Genomic DNA, 21,932 nt, shown 5'->3' with positions numbered 1-21,932 from the left:
TATTTCGTCCAGAGGCAGCATCATGGAGAAGACTTCCCTATACATCGATTACTTTCTGCAGGAACACGTAGAGCGACTGCCCTCTTACCTACAGGACACAAGTGATTTCTTGATGTAACCGCATTATATACCAGCATACACCACCAAGACGGGATGAAGGCGGTAGAACACTTTCTGAGAACCCAACCATTGCACATGATGGACCATGGCAAAATGATACTGGCAATGATTTCTAGTTGTCTTAACAATAACTATTTTCTATTCCAGAATGTAATATTTCAACAGCTAAGAGGCGTGGCAATGGGGGCTTGCTTTTCCCCAAGCTACGCGTGTTTACACATGGGCATGTGGGAGGAGCAAGTCCTCCATAATCGCTTTAGCGATATCATGGCAGAAAACATCGTTGTCTGGTATCGTTATATAGACGATTTATTTTTAATTTGGAAGGGTTCAGATTTAGCAGCTTCCAGGTTCATTCAGGAAATTAACATCAACCAATTAAACCTGCAATTCACAGCCCAGATGAGTCAAACAAGCGTCAACTTCTTAGATGTGGAAATATTCACTCTAAATGGTAGACTCGAAACAAAACTTCATTGTAAAAAGACTGCTGGAAACACAGTGCTCCATGCGAACAGTCATCATCCAGAGCACCTCATCCGTAGCATCCCCTATGGAGAGATGCTGCGCATCAGGCGTATCTGCAGCATTGATGAGGATTGTTGGTTAGCCCAAGAGGAGAGCAAAATGAGGTTTTTAGCAAGGGGGTACACCCCCTCAGTGGTAGACAAAGCCCTTTCTAGAACCAGATCTCTACCAAGAAACCAAGCGCTGAGCCTGAAGTCAGATTCCAAATTAGCCATTAGCCGATGTACAATACTGGCAGGTGCACCCAGACTTATCATAACGTTTAGTCGTCAACAAGGGATATTGCGTAGAATTTTTAAGAAAAATTGGGCACTCATACGCAATGACCCGGTGATAGGTGATACCTTACCTAATGCAGATTAGAAACACGGTATATCTTAGAGGTAGACTCTAAGACACCGAATGGACTAAACTCCAGCGAAGATTTTTATACGTGGCTATGAGTTAAACCTAACGGCCATAATCAGTTTTGAATTATAGATTCATTGATCAGTCAAACTCGATGCCTATCCTCCGAAAAACATTTACTAATGTAAAGTATTCTTTTTTAGAAAAATTTCACTTATAAAGTTTTTAGCACGAGCACTTTAGGACTGAGTCAGGCACAGGAGGCACAACAAGTGACACAAGCAACACACTTAATCGATGCACAGGATTTCTAGCAGAGGGGATCAACCCGTTCTCAATACAGTAATTGTATTAAGGCATTTTAAGATTCTTTGTCCTAGGCTTCCCATATAAAGGATGAAGTCACAATCCAAATTGACAGGGTTTAACTCAACTGATATGTTGACTGGTACCCACTCGGGTTTTTATTAGTTGATTCAATTACTAATTGTCAGTCACCGTACAGTCCCTTCAACATTGATTGTTAGTAATTTGGTATATGACCAAGGAGATGCACTAACTCTTTCCCCCCCCCTTTTTTTGTGCCCTAATAGACGTATTTATACACATACATATAGTCATTATGACAACCCACTAAAATCTGCTGTATGGGTAACGTGCAAGTTTGTGTAACCAGCATTTTTGCTTTCTCACCGTTACATGTTGATCTAATCCACATTGGATTTTATCCTGCTAGAACTGTGTTTACTTTATAGTCACTTATTGTATTTTCCATTTGTTCCGACATATCGATGTATTGTACAGTTATCTAATGTATTCTACATTTGCTCCGGTATATCGGCAATGAGATCTGTCTTCTATGTCTATCAAAAAAATTCTGCACGTGACACTGCACTGGCACTTTAAAAATTCAGGCTTCGATCTATGGCGCCATGTGATCAAGGCCTCCAGTAGGCCGAAACGCGTCATGGCGGTGGTGCGATTGTGTTGGACTGAATAAAGAAAATTTGCACTCACTACTGGGTCCGTGTTCGTCTCTTGCGCGAGGATTATGTGCAAGCTGTGAGACGATTTCTGTGGCATATATATATGTAGATATATATATATATGTGTCAAAAAGATGTAATTTCCGATGTAATATGTGGGGTATGTAGCAGTGCATGGCGAGCTATAGTTACCTTAGAGCATGAGTTATGGTGTCTTGAGATAAGTATAACTATAACTGTTGAAATTCTATGGTTTTATAAGTGTAAAATATGAACCCAACTATAATGTCCTTCTAATCTTTTATTTTTTGCGAATTTCTAAGGATTTTTTTTAATTGTATTTCCTAACTATCACATCTCTGTAATCTTTGTTTTAAAGTGAATTTCTAAGGCTTTTTTAAAGTTAAGTAATATTAAATTACCCTAGGTTTTGTGAAATGAGTATCAAGGCCAGAACGGAACCTCCCCTGCTCGTTTATCCAACAAGAGTCCACAGTTCTGCACAAAATGTCTACCCAACTGGAGTATTTCCTACAGGTTAATTAGTAAGTGTTAACTCGTTGGGTAAATATCTAGTGCATATTGTATAGTAAAGCTGCATGATGGACCAGGAGGAAATGTCTCTAGCCACACAAATAACCTTTTCTACACCAAGCACAAATAACTGTGCCAAGCAGGCTGCTGGCTTCAACTGTCTTTCACTTCTAACACCAACCATCTATTGTTCAAGTTGCCTAACACTGTGCTGACATCATAGTGAAGCCCTGGAAGAAGGGTTGTACTGCGTCCCCAAACAAATGGAAGGTACGAGAAAGAAGGAGAAACTAATACATTCAGAGGAGAAGTTTGAAGGTTAAACTCTAACAGGTATACAGCAATGGTACTGTTCTTAGGCTTTTCAAATTACCTGCAACTTATGCACACTCATCCACAACCACTCTTAACCATTCAAACAACACTTACTTTCTCCCGTACAATATATTCCTCTTAAATTTAACATTGATGCAATTTTCCTGAGACCATTTGAACCCCTGCAGCCACATGAAAGCCCCATTGTGCCCAATGTCTCTCGAAAAACCATCTGAAAAAGTGCAGGGCCCTGTCTGAAGGCAGCACATGGCCACACTCGAGCTCAGGCTACCATGAAAGTTCACAAACCGTACAAGCTTATTGACCTTCTGTGTGAGCATTTTACTTACCTTTATTTTTCCACTGCTTTCTTTGTAAGTCACCCACACCATCCCCATGTTTTCATTTTGACCAATATCTACTTACTCTGAACTTCTTCCCTCTACATTGCCCCTGCTTCAGGAAAAAATGCCATCATTCAAACGTTATACTTCTTTGCTTCTAGACACTGGCCACAACAGATCTCTTACTGTACAGTAACACGGCACTTACAGACTTACAAGGGCCAGGGTACATTTACAATATGCCTAAAGTGTCACCATTGCAGATTAAAATGTACCTATTATATTATTAATTCTAGACTGTATGCTGATGGGTATGAGTGAGGGTGAAGCTGCTTGAGTGAGTTGAACTTGTTTGCCCTCAATTGGCCGCCACAACTGAGAGAATCATGACCACTCAGATTCACTTCACAGATATCCAAATAACTCCTCCCTCCCTCTTCAATAACACCCCCCCCCCCGGATGCTATCCTCACATACCCCCCTCATCTGTCTACACATATCCCCTTCCTTACGTCTTATTCCTGGCCCAGCAACTGTAACATCCATAAAACCTTCACCTCTTCAGCCACCACCTACCTTCCCAGCAGTTCTACTTCCACAGGTGCAAAAGTATTCCCTTTAACTACTTGCACATCACCCCACCTCCAATGCTCTCCTTCTATTCAGAACTTGCATTAACCCCTTGTTCTGATTGCTCTATACATTTAGGCAGACTGAATGTTTCTTGCAACTCAGAATTTCATGCATGCAATAACTTGACATGTATCTTGTAGAGTGCCATTCGTACTAAGGGGTTGCTTTCTGCCACTTAATAAGGTACTGGGGCCTTAGAAATGTGCTTCCCTGCGAACTTATGCAACATGAAAGACTGTTTGTGATCTCCAAACTTTGCTAACCCCCTTTCCCACTGGAGTCAAAGTGACTTTCCCAAAGTCACTGCAGACACCACATAAGTGGATACATGTTCTTTTGCTTGACATTCTCAGAGAGCTATTCACCCATTCCAGTAACTCCCGTAATCCAAAGGGCAAAACATTACCCCATCAGGTACCTACAGGACCAACAAGATCAGTAGTAATTTAATTTCATCCCCTTAGCCTCACCGGATATATTTTCTAAATACTTCCAGCTGTCTACTCGTTCAACACTGTGCAGTGATTATTCACACAGGCCCTGGTAGTAGTACCTCTGAGGGAAGGCTTCCTTGTGAAGCTGAGGCTCTCAGGAGTGAGTCCAGGCTCCCATGAGCTGCTCAGCGAACTCACACTTTGAGCAAAAGATGACAAGCTGTCTGAAGCCTGCACAACAAACTAAATGGCTTAATTTCTACATATAAGCAAATAAATAAATAAGTGCCAGAGCCCACCGATTTTCACACGAGGACACTGCTGAAGTTACCCACTGCTGGCACTGCCCACTGCAACCACCGGTGCTGCACCTGTCAGTCTGTCCCCTTCTTTGACATAGTCCTAGATCATCCCTATTGCTGTGTATAACTCCTCAATGATCCTCAAATTCGCTCTGCGCAGGAGGATGTAAATATCAATAAATAAATTCTGCTTCTTCTCTTTGTTGTAATAATCAGCGTTTCACGTTTATGCATAGACAGATGAATACAGAGTTGTTATATATCTGGCATTAGTAGTTTGTTCAATGGTGGTAGTTGTAGTCTAGCATTTGCAGGGTAAACGAATAACAAGTAGAAACATTGAAGGAAAAAATCATGACTGGGGAGGTTACTGGTCAGCCTTAGGTCCACTTGGAAGCTCTTTTTGTTTTGGCTGGGGTCCTGACTTTAAATCTGCCCACGCCAAAGCCAAACCAACTAGCCAACCATAGATGACTGAGTGGCCATCGAGTATCAAACTGGAACAGCAGCGCTGGCCTAGGAGCTGCCTCTCCACCTCAAGCTCAAATATGCCAATGGGAGGACAGCCAGTGGCTTTAACTACTCGAGGTCTGGCAGGGCCTGGAAAAACGCTTGTGTGCCACACGCATCACCCCTCCAATGGGAGCAGCGCCATTCTTGAAAAAACCAAAACTGTTGTGTGTATTTCACAATCAGTGAAGCAGCTACACCAGCAGTGAATCTTAAGTGCAAAATGTTTAACAGTCTTGCCTTGTGACCGTGACTGACATCAGGAAAGCTGGTGCCAGACCCTGGAAAATGCCTGATCAAATTACCCTTGCCTCAAATCAGAGGTGGGCAAGCTTGTTGCACTCAGTGCCCTCACAGGAGCAACTGTCAAAACACCAGCTACAGTTTACTGATGTTATCCAGGCACAAAGGGGGACACAGGCCAGAGAGGCCAAAGAGGCCCTGGTTTGGTAGTTCGGGCTGGACTGTTCCTATTGGAGCAATATCAAATCTGAATTACATATGTCGAAGTCTAGTCTGTAGTGGCACTGTGGGCAAAAGAAAGATGGACTGCGATGAAATTCAAGCATCCCACCCATCACTTTTTTGTATTCTTCAGTGGGGAATGGATGCCCTAAATGCAACGGGCATGCCCGGATGTGGATTCAGTACTCATTTTGCCACTGGAACCAAAATGCACCCGACTGATGAGCCCAAACTAGTGGAAAAAATGCCTTTGGTTGCTTGTATTCCAAATCAGAGAGGTTCTGGCTGGCAGTTTGGGATGGACTGTTCTTATTGGAGCAGCATCAACGCTGATTTTCATAATAGCTTGGTGTAATCTGTGGTGGCATTGAGGGGAAAAGAATCATGGACTAGAATGCAGCCCAAGTTCAACCATCACTTTTTTAATCTCAAATACAGGTTGACAATGAACATCCTGCTAGTCAGGATCACTTCAACAAATCAGATGCGGAGATGAAGATTTAATCATGATTACTTCAGATATTTTTTTTTTTTTTTTACAATGCTATTTTATTTATTGATTTGTAGATTTTTATTAATGTTCAATAAACCTTCTTTAAAGTAGTTGACATAGATAAGGATATCATGTTTCAGGATTCTAACATTATTTTGTTCATTCAAACATCAGAAACCTAAAAGGTCTCGAAAAAACACTTCAAGCTTACAATACATAGACCACACAAGCATGCACAATAAAAGTAACCAAACAAATCAGGCAAATGTAGGTCTTCAACAGATGGGCTTCTTCAAATTAACATAAAGAAACTGAATGTCACCCTTCTGACTCTAGGGATTTTTCTCAGTTGGTATAGTATCAGACCATTTTAGTGTAAGCCAATAGTACTACTTTGATTTCTGGGCAATTATGAAGGGAAAGTCTCATTTCCTCTAGTTTTGCATATTTGAAGCCCAAATTATGGATTTAGGATCAGGAAAAACATCTGCACCAAATATCAGGTCTGCTGTTTTGGTGAGCGACAACTCTTCATTGGAATTGCTAATAATGTAGGAATAGGCCCGAAGTTGTGTGGAACTGGCTCAATTAATAAGGGTCCAGGAAACACTTTTAGTAAATGGTCACAGAACCAGTGCGGAGGCTAAGTGGTGAAAAGGGCTATAGATCTCCAGTGATAGTTTTACATCTGTATGTGTAAAAAAAATGCTGGACACTGTATCCCCAGCAAACATGGCAGTGACAACAACTGGAATTTTAGTCTCACTTTAATTCCAGATACAACCACCACCACATGTATGTTGCATACACTCTAAGCAATGGAGCACTCTCGGCATTAAAGCACTTAGGAATATCCAAGTCCGATGCTGTTAAAATATATAGAAATTATAAAATAGACACAGACAACTTAAGGGTAAATCTGTGAGAGAACTGTACCCTGCGAATTGTTAGAAAATAACCAAATAATGTGTGCACAGTAAAACCACTATCAGTAACTGTGAGGCAAAAACACCCGAAGTTGCCATAGGACAAGAGGTTCATCTTACAAATAACTAATTAGGGGTTATGATTGTAATCGTTTTCACTGTACTCAAACCTGTGGATTTCTAATAGAGTTCAAAAATATTGACAAGATTCTCTTTCCTTAATAGGGGTAGCAAGTTTTATGGTCATGCACTTTTAATCAGAGTCTGTAAGCTAAGTTTCAGAGTAATTGACCTACACGTTTTTTTTCCAGAAACAGGTCTATGATGGAAGTCTATTAATCATCAAAGATGAAAAATACAGTGGTTCGTGTTCGATGTGTTTTTTTCACACTCTTTTTTGAGTTTTTACAACACAGACCAAGGACACAATGTGTAATTCATATCAGTAACTCAAAAGCTAAATAGCAATCCTCTTTGCATCAGACTACTGGCCTTGACTTTACCTGCATAGACTGTAGTTCATTTTCTCTTCTGTCTGTTTAGGCCTGGCTTGACATTGCAGGTATCTGCAGACCTACTGTTACTAATGCTTTAGAAAATACAGAGCGTGGGCTTGGCCTCTTCCATGCAGGGCTTAACTCGAGCCTGTGTTTGCAGGAGGGGTCCCCAGCACTCATTTTTGTGGCCCTGCACTTATTTATTTATTTTATAATTTTATATAGCGCTGAATCACCCCTAGGGGTATCTCTGCGCTTGTAACAGATATACTACCCTATCAAACAAGTTAGAAAAGATAAGTCTTCATCAGCTTTCTAAACTGGAGAAGGGTCATTTCAGCGCGAAGGTATTGAGGAAGGCTCTTCCAAAAACTCGGAGCGAGGTAAGAAAAAGTCTTACCTCCAGTTCGTGCCTTCTTAATTCTGGGAATCGAAAGAAGTCTTTTAGATCCAGATCTGAGTGAGCATCCAGGAGTGTAGATATTAAGTTTCCTGGCAAGATAAGAGGGACTAAGCTTGTTTAGGGCCTTGAAGATCATGCATCCTATCTTAAATTCCACTCTTTTTTTTACTGGGAGCCAGTGAAGCTTTACTAGCAGAGGCAGAGAAGGAGTCCTAGACGGTAAGCCAGTCACCAGACGGGCTGCCGTATTTTGTATAACCTGCAGTTTTCCCAATGAGGCTACATGCATAGAAAAGAGCAGAGCGTTACAATAATCAACACTTATCTTTCCACATCAGACTTTGACCAAGAGCAAAAGAGGAAAAACACAGAAAGGCGGCAAGAAGGAGGAAGAGAAAAATGGAAAAAACTGTAAGAAAGTGAGAGACTGCAAGGGTGAGATGAAGAGGCCGGGAGTGTGTTGTGGTGGATTGAAGAGGTATGCAGTGGAATCAAGACTAGGCAGCCTTGGTATTTGGCAAGCAGACATTCAATAGTTCCGGCCATGGGCTACTGAGTAAAACATTGGGACCCTGCACTTGCCCTTTTACAAATTAAGCACTGCTCCCATTGCGTTATTTCCCTCTTTCACCTCATGTTATTGGCTCTTTGGCACATCATTCCACCTCCTTGCTTGCATCGGAATGCATGAGGGACTATTTTACATCTCAACATTAAACACACATTAAATTATTTAACTCATAGACATACTAACTACAAAACACAGAACGCTATTTTTTTTTTTACTGTAGCAGGTCTTTTCTTAAGGTTTTATTCAGAACTCAAAATGCAAGCCAGACCTATTGGCTTGCCAATGCTTGTTTAGTAGTTTGACACTAAAGTATTCTGCGTGTGTAGTATTTGTAAGGAGGAAGTCACCAATGCCCTTCAAACCCAACCAACTAAGGCAGCAACATTGTGGTGAAAAACCCTAGATAAATCCATACATATTTGGGACAGGAATACCACTCCCTCTGCATTATATCACTTGATCACCCTATTCTCTGTTTTTAGGATATTTCACTCTGAATAAAAAACGCAGTTTCATTGACCTTTTGATTGAACACAGTGCTAAACTGACACCGACTTCCCCGCAGACCCAGTTTATGTCACAGCGAGGAGCAGACGCTCTTCCGTCAGTCCTCGGTGTGCGGGTCACTCACTGCTCACCAAGCTCTTTGTTTTCTACGTCACTAGTGTTTTTTTTTTAAACCAAGACAACATCAGTGATTCGGGGATCCAGGGGCGACACGTGCACACTACAGTTGCAGGTGTCTTCACTCAAAATGAACGAAACACTTTTCTTTGCGTTAGGTTACGTGTTAAGCTTTAAAGTTCCAGTTCTTGTTCGGTCTCCCCTTTTATATCTGCCAGTCTCCTTTCTATTATTACATTCTTCCCACTTGTCTCACCCAGTTTCTATCAGCCCACTCACTTTGGATATCTCCGAGAGAAAGATGTCGAGAATCCTCTCCTGCAGATCGCTGGTGTCCTTGTTGCTCCCTCGAAATGGGGCCCATAGGCCTTTGGCCCCGGGCCCCGTAAAGTCCTCTCTCTCCGGCCCCTGGGTTGAGATTCTGGGGAGCGCGCTGGAGTGCGGTGAATCCTTGTGAACACACATATTCAGAGGGAGTTTTTTTTCTAACAGCAACTGAAAAGAAAGGCTTTCTGCTGACGTCACAGAGGGAGGTTTCTACTGGCAACGACAGGGTGAGGATTCCAATAGCAGGGCAGGCATTGACAAAGGCAGTAGGTTTGCCTTTTATATAATGAATGCACATAGCATACATTGTACAGACAAACATTCTCACAACGCCCACACACACACAAAAACATAAATATGAATACAGTGCATACCTGTACACGTGCAGACAGTAGACATATAAACAGGTATTCATGCACACACAAACTCACATAAAGGCACCAATGCACACTTATGCAGAGGCAGGAGCACATTAGACATAAGCAATTAATGAATGAAACAATCACTTAGTTTGTTTTGTAAAGCAACAAATGTAGACTGCTGTTTTTTTCTGAGCACTTGACTATACCAAGGGTCACTGGAATTATGGGATTCTACCTCTGTGGATCTAATGCATTTACCATATACCATATGCTGCATGATTTGCAGATTATGAACAACAAATGTTTCAAGTTCAAATATAGCAAAGTTACTAAACAGCAACAGAAGTGGTGCAGCTCAGGGGCAGGTCCTTTGCAAGGGTTAACTGGCCACGTTGTTTAATTAGGTGTTATACTGGTAGTAATGAGACGAAACCTTTACCCAGACAGTTTTAATGTGTGTAAAAAATGTCAAAACAGTGATGTAATACTACCGCAGAATATGCTGCACCACAGGCCATAATATTCCCTTTCTTGACACACTTTAGTGAATCCTCCCAACTCTTTTGGTCCTAGATGGCCACATAATTCCTGTGGTCTGGACGATACCTAACATATGTGAGGAGACCAAAGGAAGGGTAGTTAAAAACAGGACAGATGTGAGGATGACCTTCTGAATGTCATCCTTGGTCACCGCTGAAGGGCCATTACCTCAGTAAAATGACTGTAGTTGCAGTTCAGCTTTAAGAAGTCCCCTAAAAAGAAGGTATTTGATTTCTGCTCCTAGTTACGGGTCTAGAGCAGTGGTTCCCAAACTTTTGACTTCTGGGGACCCCCACATAATCTTTACTGGAACCCCCACTGAATCCTTATTAGAATCCGGGAACCCCCCACACGTCATTACTGGAAGCCGGGGACGCCGGCCTAAGCATTGTCAATGATTTGAACCACAAAACAATATACAAAAAATTACAGTAAAAACCATTTATCAAACAAATACACAAATGATAACACATTTTATTTAATTTGCAAACATATAAATACAAAAAACGATCAAAATGTTACTTTAATAAAAAGGTTGGAACTTTTCTAAATTCAATTGAGGCCACTCATCGCCCATACTATATTCAGTTTGATGCACCTGCACTGCTCCCACAAATCAATCTGAGGATACTAATTACATTTCTAGTCTCCAGTTGCAAATTCCTTCACATTTACAGTACATTTTAAAATGTCCAATTGTACATTTAGCTTCTTTATTTATATACACTTTATTAATCTGTTAATATTATTTAATTTACAGTAGTCACGGACCCCCGAGGAGGCTTTGCAGACCATCAGGAGTCCCAAGATCACAGTTTGGGAACAACCAGGGCCGGACTGGGCGTAGCGGGCACCGGGAAATCCCCCAGTGCGCCGCACGGGTGGGGGCCGGTTTTGGGCCCCTGGGGGCCGTTTTTGTAACAGGGCTGTTTTTTGGGGGGGCCGGCCGAGCACTTTGCCAGGGCCGGTTTTGGTTCCCAGTCCGGCCCTGGGAACAACTGGCCTAGAGCATTGCCAGATTTATAACAGTATCCTCCGAGTGATCACCCTGCATGCTTTGCCACTTGAAACGTTGCTGTGTCTTGTATCATATTGGTGAGAAGAGGTTCTCCTTGGAATGTAATGGAGTTCCAGACTTTGGAGGTAGCCAGGATTTTTGCCTAAGGAAGTCTTTAAAAGGCCCGGTGTGAATCAGCCTGACACCAAGGACTACACCATCAAACTTCACTAACTCCAGGGAAACATGGCCTTTGCTGTCTCACACAGGCATGGGTTGTGTCATTCTTGCAAGGTCCCAGTAACATGCAAAGCACAACTGCTTTTCCTTTATGACCTAGAAAACCCACTGTGGAGTTCCCTAAGCCTCATCTTTCTCGCCTTGGCTCTTCAATGCATGCTCGTGACTTACGGCACATGTATTTGGCCTATGAACGATGCTGTTCCAGATATATGTTAATGACAGCCAGGTCATGTTCTTACTTTAACCCCCATTCAGAGATTACTGTTAGCCTTTTAATTCACATGGGCCAGGTAAAGAGAGATACTGAGTCCATCAGAACTAAAAGTTGTTCATGAATCGGAGATTTCAGGTGCTGATGCAGCTGAAATCTCCAAGTGAAACACCTTTGTAAGACCTGGGAATTGCCACAAAAGCACTGTCTTTAATGTCATTATCTAAAATCATATTATTTGCATAATTTACCCACCCCTTGAATTTCCAAGACCTCTTAGGACGCTGCACACATTACCACAGCTAAACAGTGCTAAAGTGCTTGTGTTCTCTGCTCAAAACATGGTAAAATTGTCTTGCACCTAATTGCCACTATTTAATTTACTTATAAGTCCCGAGTAAAGTGCACTACATGTGCCCAGGGCCTGTGAATTAAATGCTACTGGTGGGCCTGCAGAATTGATTGTGGCACCCACTTAAGTAGCCCTTTAAACATGGCTCAGGTCTGACATTGCAGAGCCTGTGTCTACAGTTATATCCTGTATTGTCGACCTGGCAAAATAAATCTTTTGCCAAACCCAAACCTTCCTTTTTAATACATATATGGCACCCCTAAGGTAGGCCTTAGACTGCCCCAAAGGCAGGGTGCGTGTATTAAAATCGTTGTACATGCACTTTTAAGTTCTACATGTCCTGGCAGTGTAAAACTCTTAAATTCGTTTTTTACTACTGCAAAGCCTATCTCTCCCATTGGATCCCATTGGATAACATTGAAATTGCCTTATTACATTTTATACATGGAATTTCCAAATGGGAAGAGATCCCTGGTTCATATTTGGTGTCTATGGAATCCTAATTTAAAATCTTAATTTATGGTGAAGTCGGATTTTAAATTGCATTTCTGAAAATGCCACTTTTAGTTAGAAAGTTGGCATTTTCTTGCATTAGGCATTTCAGGCCTGCAACCTGTCTCTGGTCACATGACTGGGTATAGTTGACAGTTGGGTTTTGTGTATTCCTCCTAGACAACCACACACAATGGGAGCTTACGTGTGATTGGATGGGCCATCACTTACGCCTGAATAAGCTGGGTCCTGCCTCCACACAAAGTGCAGCATACCCCCTGTTTTTAGTCTGCAGCCCTAGACAGGAAAGCAGGGCATCTGTGCACTTTAAAGGCATGCCGCTAGAAGTTTCTCTCTACTTCAAAGGCACAACTTTGTATAAAAGAAGAACCTGAGACACCTCTACTTTAGTACACTTCTGGACCTGTGGATACTCTGCCAGGAAGAATGACTGCTGTGCTGCTACTCTGGCTGCCACTCTGCTGGACTGCTACCCTAAAGGCGCTTCTGCCCTGCAGTGCTGATCTGCTGCCCTTTTGCATGGGGAGGAAGAACTGGTCCTGCAACCCATCTTGAACCCTGGACCCCAGAGTGATTAAGGGCTAGTCTGCTGGCCTCCTGATCTGAGATTCAGGGACATAGAAGGGTGGCAACAGCTCGTGCACCTGCCTTCAATGAGTCCCTGACCCCCAAGTGGTGCCTCTCAGGTCCTGGACCTGTGGTATGGCTCACAGGCTCTTCAAGTCAAGCTTTTGGGCTCTTTGTGAGCGTGAAAGGTCTCAATTGCACCAGAACTGTGCCGCTCGCATCAAAATTCAGCGCATGCCGCCACCATCATATCTCTTTGCACAGTAAGCATCGATCGCCCATGGAGGACTGCCATTGCAAAGTTCCAGCCTGCCCATCTGCGAGGCCCAGCCTGCTCTTCACACCACGCCGACTGCACCCGCAATGCTTGCCTTGCACCTCGCAAACCTCTCCATTGTGAACTGGACTCTCGGCACAAAACTTAAGAAAGTAAAACTTCAGCTAGACTAATGCGGGACTTTATCCAACACGCGCTTCATCGAGGTCGGCCTGGACTTTTTACTTTGGCACGACCAGATGGCTGCGGTTCACACTTTATGCTTTTAAGTGCTATATTGCAATATTCTTTACAAATTCATAACTCTTGTACTACTGATTGGATTTTTATCGTTTTGGTCTTGTTTTATTTATTAAATTAAGCTCTACTTTCTAACTTATGGCATGATCTTTTTGTGTGGTGTTTTCAGTGCGTTACTGTTTGAAGTGTTACACAAATACTTTACGCATTGCCTCTACGTTAATCCTGACTGCTCTGTGCCAAGCTACCATGGGGTTGAGCAGAGGCTAATATGGGGTTTGCTTGTGCCTAACCCTGACTAGGATAGAAGTTGCTGCTTGACCGGGGTTCAGACCCAAGTCAACCATTAACCCAATTTCTAACAGTGTACATATCATTTTCCCTAAAAAGTCAACACATAAATTAAACAGCTGGGCTAGTTTTGGGTATGAAAAGATGAGACCACATAACACCAGGACTACAGTCCTTGCATTGATTGCCCACAGTACAAAGAGTCATCTTCAAGATGCTGTGCATGACACCCAAAGTATACTTGGATTCGGGTCCTAAATATCTTGGTATGCTGTTCCGCCAATGGACACCGACTTGCAATTTGAGACCACTATTGGTTTAAGATAGAATTGAAAGCTAGTCTCATCTAGCAGGCCTTGTTGAATCAATGAATGTATACATGAGCTATGTGACCCCAATCAGTTGGTGTTGGGTGGACAGTGACGCAAATTAAAGAGGCACAGAGACAGATGCATCAGCCTAGCAGACCTGGCCTGCCATTCAGAGATTTAATGTGACTATACGAACCTACAAAAGGTCCTGATTATTTTTTGCCTTCTATTTTTTCTTTCTTGCCCCCACTTAAACTCACCCCCTTGTCATGTGCTGCTCTGAGGCCTCCTGGGTGTGGTACATATCTAAGAAATCACAATCAAACTTATTCAAATAAATACATTAGAAAAATTGATACACCCCCATTTAATATGAAGTTTGCAAAAGCTCATGCATTTATAGCTGCATTTTGATACCATTAACCACAGCAATGATTTGCGGTGCAAGTGTTAGGTTGCCATGACATTATGTAAATCACGTAATAGGGGCCTTGCACTTGCAGGTCTACTTGAATTTTGGTGAGTTCAATCCTGCCTTTCTTCACAACCTATTTCCCTGATTCCAGCACAAGGTCTTCAGTACAAAGTTTTTAGATTGAGCTCTGGTTGGGCAAATGAAGCTATTTCTCTTTCTTTGGCATACATGGTCTTGGCAACTAGTAATAGTAACCTCACTCTTAGTGGTTCTCCAGATAGATATGATTTGGGGCATTAGTATACTTTTGAAAATGCACATCATAAACCTAGAGTAACTATGCCAGTGGGTGGATGAACCCATTTAACAAAAGGAGAAAGATGACTCAGCAAGGCGCTGATTCGCAGATGGATGAGAGCGTGAATACATGGGTGGAATGTGGATGCATGAGGCGCTTGGATACATTTGATGTTTACTATGTTGACAATTTGACTTCCATTTGTTTTTCTTCTGTCAAGGTATTTACTGTGTTTAGATTGATGACATTGTGCTACATTTTGTGTTGCACCAGTTCATCAGACCTTGAAAGGTTTGCCAAATATGTTGCAAACTAGCGATAAACTGTTATTTGTTATCTGACAGACAAGGTTCTACAGAAATATATCTACAAAGAAACATGCAACAGGTTCCCAGAAATAAAGCATTAAATCACTCTATTCTCTTAGCCCTTTTCATTATGCTGTAGAAGATAAAGCAGAGGAATCTGTTTGAATATTCCTACAGATTTAACCATGTACACAGAAAAATCACAATTTATTAAGATATGGAAATGAAATAATAGACTGATGTGATAAAAGAGGACTCTGACAGGACAAATTTAACATACTTGGGAGAGGTATTCTTTCAGTTAGACGCTATTATGGTCTGAAGGCAAACAATTAACTAAACCCATCACAGTGAAGACAGATAGTTACATTTACACTCAAAGGACTTGCTCAAATTGCTTACTAATGATGCTCTAACTGATTTTCATGAATAAAGCATGAGACTTGCACCAACCATAATGGCCCTAATTCCCAGTTGTATTTCCAGCTAATTAATGCACATTTACGCCTCCTACTATTCACAAAATGATACCTAACATGCGTAAAACATTTAACATCTCTTATTTACATATGACTATAATTTTGCACAATTATCTAGATATAGGTGTAGATGTAGGTTAGTGGGCATAACAAGGTGTGGATTGGTTTATGAACTTGTGAGCAGCCACAAACATATCAGTTTCTCATCTTGGAAAAGTATGAATATTTATTTGTGCAAAGGGCTGGAGCAAATACCCTTTTAGGATGAGAACAACACAGAACACCCTCAACTTAGTAGAGGCGCAGGGAAAAGAGTTTCTCCACATTGAAACATATTTTCCCATGGGGAAAGAAAAATATTTAAAAAAAGAGAAATTGCATATCTGAATTTGATAGTCTGGGCAGGGAAAAGGGTATGGCCAGACACAACATCATAGCCCAGAAAAGTTTGCTCCTTTGTATCATGGTACAATTTGCTCTCCCCTCAGTGTTAACTGTAGTGTCAACACCACAGTCAACACTAAGGGCGCTCCCCTTAGTGTTGACTGTAGGGTTGACACCGCAGTCAACACTGAGAGGAGCGCAAATTGTGCACTGCATGTACCATGATGCAAAGGAGCAAACTTTTCTGGGTTATGATGTAGTGTCTGGTCATATCCTTTTCCCTGCCCAAACTATTTTTTATGACCTCCTCTACCATTTATCACACATTCTTAATGTTCCTTTTTGTAAAAATTGCATTCCAGCCCATTGATTACACTTTATCTGGCCTAAGCCGGAGATTCCTGCTTGAGCCGGAGAGTACGGCTCTAGCTGGAGAGTACGGACCGGGTGCAGTGATTCCGGCCCGACTGCGGACGTAAAGTTAGGAGTCGTTAGTGATTTCTGTGAATACCAGAAGTAGTAAGTTTAGAATTTTGTCTCAGATTAGTTCTGGGAATCGGCCCCATAGCTATTAAAGGCTCACCGCTAGGCCAATTTAAACATATATCACCCTGTATGTAGGAGATCATATCCTTTTTTACCTGGGCAATCACAGCTCTCATATTAGTAGCCAATAAACCTCAGCATGCCATGTCACAGGGATTTAAAGTGATCTATACAGTAACACACGCTGTTGGAGGAAGACAGAACCTGAGCACAGTAATCTGTGCCCAAAGCTCTACACACCAACCACTGTCCACTGATCCTGCAATCAACTGAACAGCCCCTATTTCATTGGCCTTGCCAAGCTATGTGTTCCTATGTGGTGCAATGTCAGCTTCAATTTTCTTAGCTTCTTACATCTGGTGAATGCCTGTGGTGTTTGCCAGCTCAGAGGGAACTACTTTAGTGCGCACTGCCAGCAGCCCAAGAGAACTCAGAAATGGCATTGCCTCTTTCCTGGTATTGGTGTAATAGATGGCATGGAGCTCCAAAAGGAGGATGTCTGCTACCACCAGCAGTACAGGACCTCTGTTTATGAAATCACAACCAAAGGCTAACACGTTAGTGTTTTGTTGCACATGGCTCATGTAACTGTAAAAACATACCAAGACTACCATTATTACAAGCGGAGCGCTCATGGTGGCTATATATGGGTTGTAATCGCCCGTTGATGACTAAGAAGAGCTAACTTCTGGAAATATAAAGTTGTTTACCGTAAGTACAAGGAGGCCTGATATCTCCAAAGGTGAGATAGGGCCTGAATCTAACCAAGTACCTGTAAGCTAAGCTTACCCCTGGTGACGCTGGAGACACATTTCGGGCCAGAAGATAGGTTAGGTGCTCCCCGGCAGGCACGTTCCAAACTGTTGTGTTGTTTTGCTAATTGCTCGATGGTCTCTTCCAGGCGAATTCGTTGCTCACGCTCATGTTGCAAGACACGGTGCCATTTCCGACTGTGAGTTTCCGCTAACTCCAAGAAATCGCGGCATGCCTGCAAATGGTGGAGAAAGTATAAAACACAGATTAGTGTCATGAAGACCACCACTGAAAGATACCATCTTGTTAGATATTGGTGTACACTGGTATGAGACATGGTCTGGCTAGATGACACACGACACCATAAAAGAAACTCCAAGCAACTCACTTTAAAAACATTAAATCAACACTGGAGAGAAGGACATGCCTACATTTGTTATCACATTTTAATTAAATTAATTTACGAGACCTCTAGCATTTGAGTTTGTGCGTACGTGGGGGGGGGGGGGGGGTTATCAAGTTGTGAGAGCTGATCCTAAATCTGTACTCTCTCTAAGGTCCGAACTGTCAAGTCCCATATATACTGGTCCATAAGATGCATTGACGTTGGTTGATACATGCTAGCCACAATAGCACAAGTCCCTTTCCCTGCACCCCAATGGTTTTTGGGGGCAAGGGTCAACCACTCGCCATTTAGATTTGACTGAGACATGAAAAACGTTCACTCACACCTTGGGAAAAATATTGACTAAACTATTAAAAATGGAAACGATAAGAATCTTATTTGGTGATCTTCCAGAATTCTGTGATGACGAGAAATTATTTGCAAACTATATTAATCTGTATTTAGAAAACATAATAGCAGTACATCATCATAATGCTATTGAAGGACAAACACAAAAATAGAAACGAAAACTAATTACATGAAAAACGTAGTGGCTACAAGTTTAGTTTAGATCACACCATCAACCACTTAAACACATTTCAGTGAGGCATGGAGAGAGTATTGGGTGTGCGAGGAGCTCCTATTAACATGACTACAGGTCATCTAGAGGACCTTTTGCGGTTCCCACCTCCTGTTTTCCAGATCCCACTCCCATATCCCCCTTTCCTTTGCAGGTGAAAATGACCTGTTCAGAGGGGGCAAAAGATAATGTGGTCTATGGCTCTTTTCTCCACAAATTCCCACAGCCACCCAATTGGGTACTGAGTGCCTGCATTAGTCATGCCAGAGCCAATCAGTGACCTCGACGTAACCAGTAGCAGGAAAAGGCCTTCGAGGAATGTATTATAATTAAATATTAGCTTTATCAATTTGGGAACTTTGAGCTTTATACAGAGTGTGTATAGTGCTTAATATGTGCCGGTGTTTGGCAGTGCTCGGCATGGGCACTTATTTTTAAACATTGGTACTTAGCAGAGTACACTGCATGATGGTGCTCTCTGCCGATATTTGAGCATACTAAATAATATATACAGAACTATCATTTCCAGGTTGGGGTGATCCGGAATTGGCAAAAATGTCACAGTGGTTTGATGATTAGTAAGTACAGTTGGCACTTGCATGTGGCAACAGTGTCAGGAACTGTGGGTGGTGCCAGCTGCCTTGGATGACCTTGAGCCCAGAAACTTTCATTTTTACAAATTAGGCAAGAGTTTCTCAGGCTTGGGGAGACCGAATCCCAAAGTTGTTTTCCTGCCTAAGCTTGTCTTACTCCTGGAAATTCAGTAATAAGGCACAGCTATGTTAGGAGTGACCCACAATTACTCAAAGAAAAACCTTTTTGAATTGGACTCTAAGTGTCTCAGGATGTCTCTGATAATGTATTTGACCATTTCAACAGTGATGCCTTTCTGATGTCACCAATCTCACCTGTGTTTCTTTGTTTATTATAATAAGCAATGCATTGAGGCAGCTAATGGAGTCTTGATAACTTAACTAATGTATTTTACTAATGAGGTTTGGTTTCAGCCATAACATCTCCCAAACATAATTTTTATTCTAGGATTAGTGGTTTCTTATTTACACAGGAAGGGTACTTTTGCTTGGTTGGACACGTTGAGCTGTTTTAAGGGAATTTCCTGGGCTCTGTCATCTTCATAATGTATGCAGTAGGGGAAGAGAGTGCTGTCTGTGGCCTTAAGATTGCTCACAGGTTCTACAAACTGGGAAGTGGTGTTGGAGCAGTTTTCCAGCAATTGCTGCATTATTATTGTGTGTTGACCATTCTACCACTGCCTGGGAAACATGTGGACCTTGGTTCTCGGGAGGTGGGCTGCAAGATGCGTATCCTCGTCATGGCCTATGGGTCTGCCACATGTACCAAAGAAGCAGAAAATCCTGAATGACTGTGTTTTACTTACTGTACTTACTGGCTGTTTGGTGCTACAGTTTAGGAGCATGACTACTTATAGGGAAACCCTGTTTAGAAGAGTTCTGCTGCTGTCCTGTTTTGCTGGGTCTCTAGGTGCAGCAATCCTTGTTGAGGGTGAAATAATCACTTAGATTTGGTGTCAAGCATGGTGGCAAGAACTGAACACCAATGTTCCCTCCGAATATATGGGTGACAATAAAATGTTTGCAGTTGGGGTTCCTTAGTTGTATGCATGTAAACTTAGGCTGCTTTGTTGAGCTCTATTCACAGGACAGTGATCTACTTCACTAATGTAGTTTGCAACACAACCTCGCCACTTAGTGGGCTGGGAAATGATGCACCAAAGACTGAAACAAGAATGCAGGACATAAACATCAACACACTTTTGCTTTACTTGTGAATCTAATATGAGCAGGCTTTTTTGCATTCATGGAGACATGGAGACCACAAATTCAGGCAGATGGGAGACTGCAATTGTACTTATGGTAAAATCCAAAAAAACACTTTTTTATTTAGACATCCGTGTACAAGATCCCAGCCTGGGTGTTCTGTGATCTAGACTGCTTGTTAATAGAACTCCTCTGGGCTGGTGAATGCTCCAGGATAGGCCTTAGTACTCTTCACAGAGGTAATGGGACAGGAGCGGGATTAAGGTCCTGGATTAAGACTTTGTTATCTTGCGGCACACCTTCAGCATGCCATACAATGGCTAGATAAGGAGGCTAAGTGGGAGAAAGCACTGTTGGAGGGTACACAGGATGGCCCTGCTAATGAGGGGAAGAGACATGCCCATTACTTTCCCACACCTAATACACCTTCTGGGTCGTCTATGGGAGACAGCGGTGCGGAGAGCGATTGGGCATGTGCCATATGCCCCAGATCTGGATTTATGGATAGTTTGACCGTTCGGACAAATAGCTCAGACAATGGCGGTTGACAAATGGAAGGAGGGGTGCTGTATAATGCTGTTGCACCTGTACCCGGTGGGCCACTTCGTCACGCTGCAGGACTCGCTTAAGACGTATGACTTTGGATGGGGACAGTTTCTTAAAGATGCTAAGATAGCGACCACGGCACAACAGCTATGACCGTTGTTTCCAGAGCCCCTGAGCCCACACAGACCCTATTGGCCATGGTTTCCATGGCGGGTGCCACAGGTTCATACCGCACATATATTGCGCATTACTCACGTATTGACAACTAGTGCCGCTATGAATAGATGACACTTGGCAGCGTGGGAGTGAGGGGCCCCTCTCGCCCAGAGATTGGCTTAAAATTCACGCAAGATTATGCAAGGTGTTGAATAGTGTGAGGTTCAACTTGACTCAATACTATGCGGTGCACATGGCATACCTCTCCCTTAAGAGGCTACATACTATATATCCCAACAGGTCCCAGAGTTCTGCCAAGTGCAGCACATCTATGGCAGATTTCCTGCACGCGGTGTGGCTCTGCCCGGATATTGCGATCTATTGGAGACCAATGCGGCATCACATCAAACATGCAATGGGCTGGGAGGTTCAGTACATGATTAAACAGTGCATTCTGGGACTGCTCCCAGATAACCCAAAGAAAAAACACAGTAGGTGCTTTGCGATGTTGGGAATTATAGGAGCTAAACGACGAATAGCGACAGGCTGACTGAGTGCTAGACACCCTGCACACAGGAGCTGGAGGAAGGACATGCTGGTGTGTGTGGGCGTAGAGGAGGCGCATATGCGGAAAAACAGCAGGGATGAAAGGGTGGCGGATGACTTGCTCTCTTGGCGTACTATGATGCAGGCGCTGCTGGAACCCCCTGAGGCAGAGCAGACTGTGGAACCTGAATAATTGCACACCACACTGAGGGGGACCCAATCTAGCATCCATCAACAACAGAAGGAGCTGATGCTGATCATTAGTGCCTAATAAAACCGCCGCTGAGTGTAGTTCCTCAGCTCTACGTACTGCTTGGATAGCCTCCTTCTTTGCCATTTCTCTAGCCTTATTTTGTTGCCATACAAACTGCTGAGTTGTACCTCTTACCAATGCCTTCAAAGTATCCCAAACCATAGGTAGCAAAGCTGTGCCCATGTTCTCCTTAAGAAATAGCTCAAGATGTTTCCTGGTA

At 42.6% G+C, this 21,932-nt stretch overlaps 1 protein-coding gene across 2 annotated transcripts in view; it reads right to left on the bottom strand.

Moving 5' to 3' along the window:
* OSBP2 (oxysterol binding protein 2) overlaps positions 1-21,932 on the bottom strand; it is a 1,376,304-nt gene that overhangs the window by 615,830 nt on the left and 738,542 nt on the right. For both annotated transcript variants that reach the window (XM_085633692.1, XM_085633693.1), the window contains one exon: positions 17,484-17,682. In XM_085633692.1, the coding sequence (XP_085489818.1) occupies positions 17,484-17,682 (199 nt within the window). The remainder of the gene's footprint in view (positions 1-17,483; positions 17,683-21,932) is intronic.

The sequence above is a fragment of the Triturus cristatus genome, chromosome 11 (assembly GCF_964204655.1).
Source record: "Triturus cristatus chromosome 11, aTriCri1.1, whole genome shotgun sequence".
In the NCBI taxonomy this organism is placed as follows: domain Eukaryota; kingdom Metazoa; phylum Chordata; class Amphibia; order Caudata; family Salamandridae; genus Triturus; species Triturus cristatus.
Note: the sequence above shows the minus strand (reverse complement) of the source record. Positions and strands in the feature narration are given on the sequence as shown.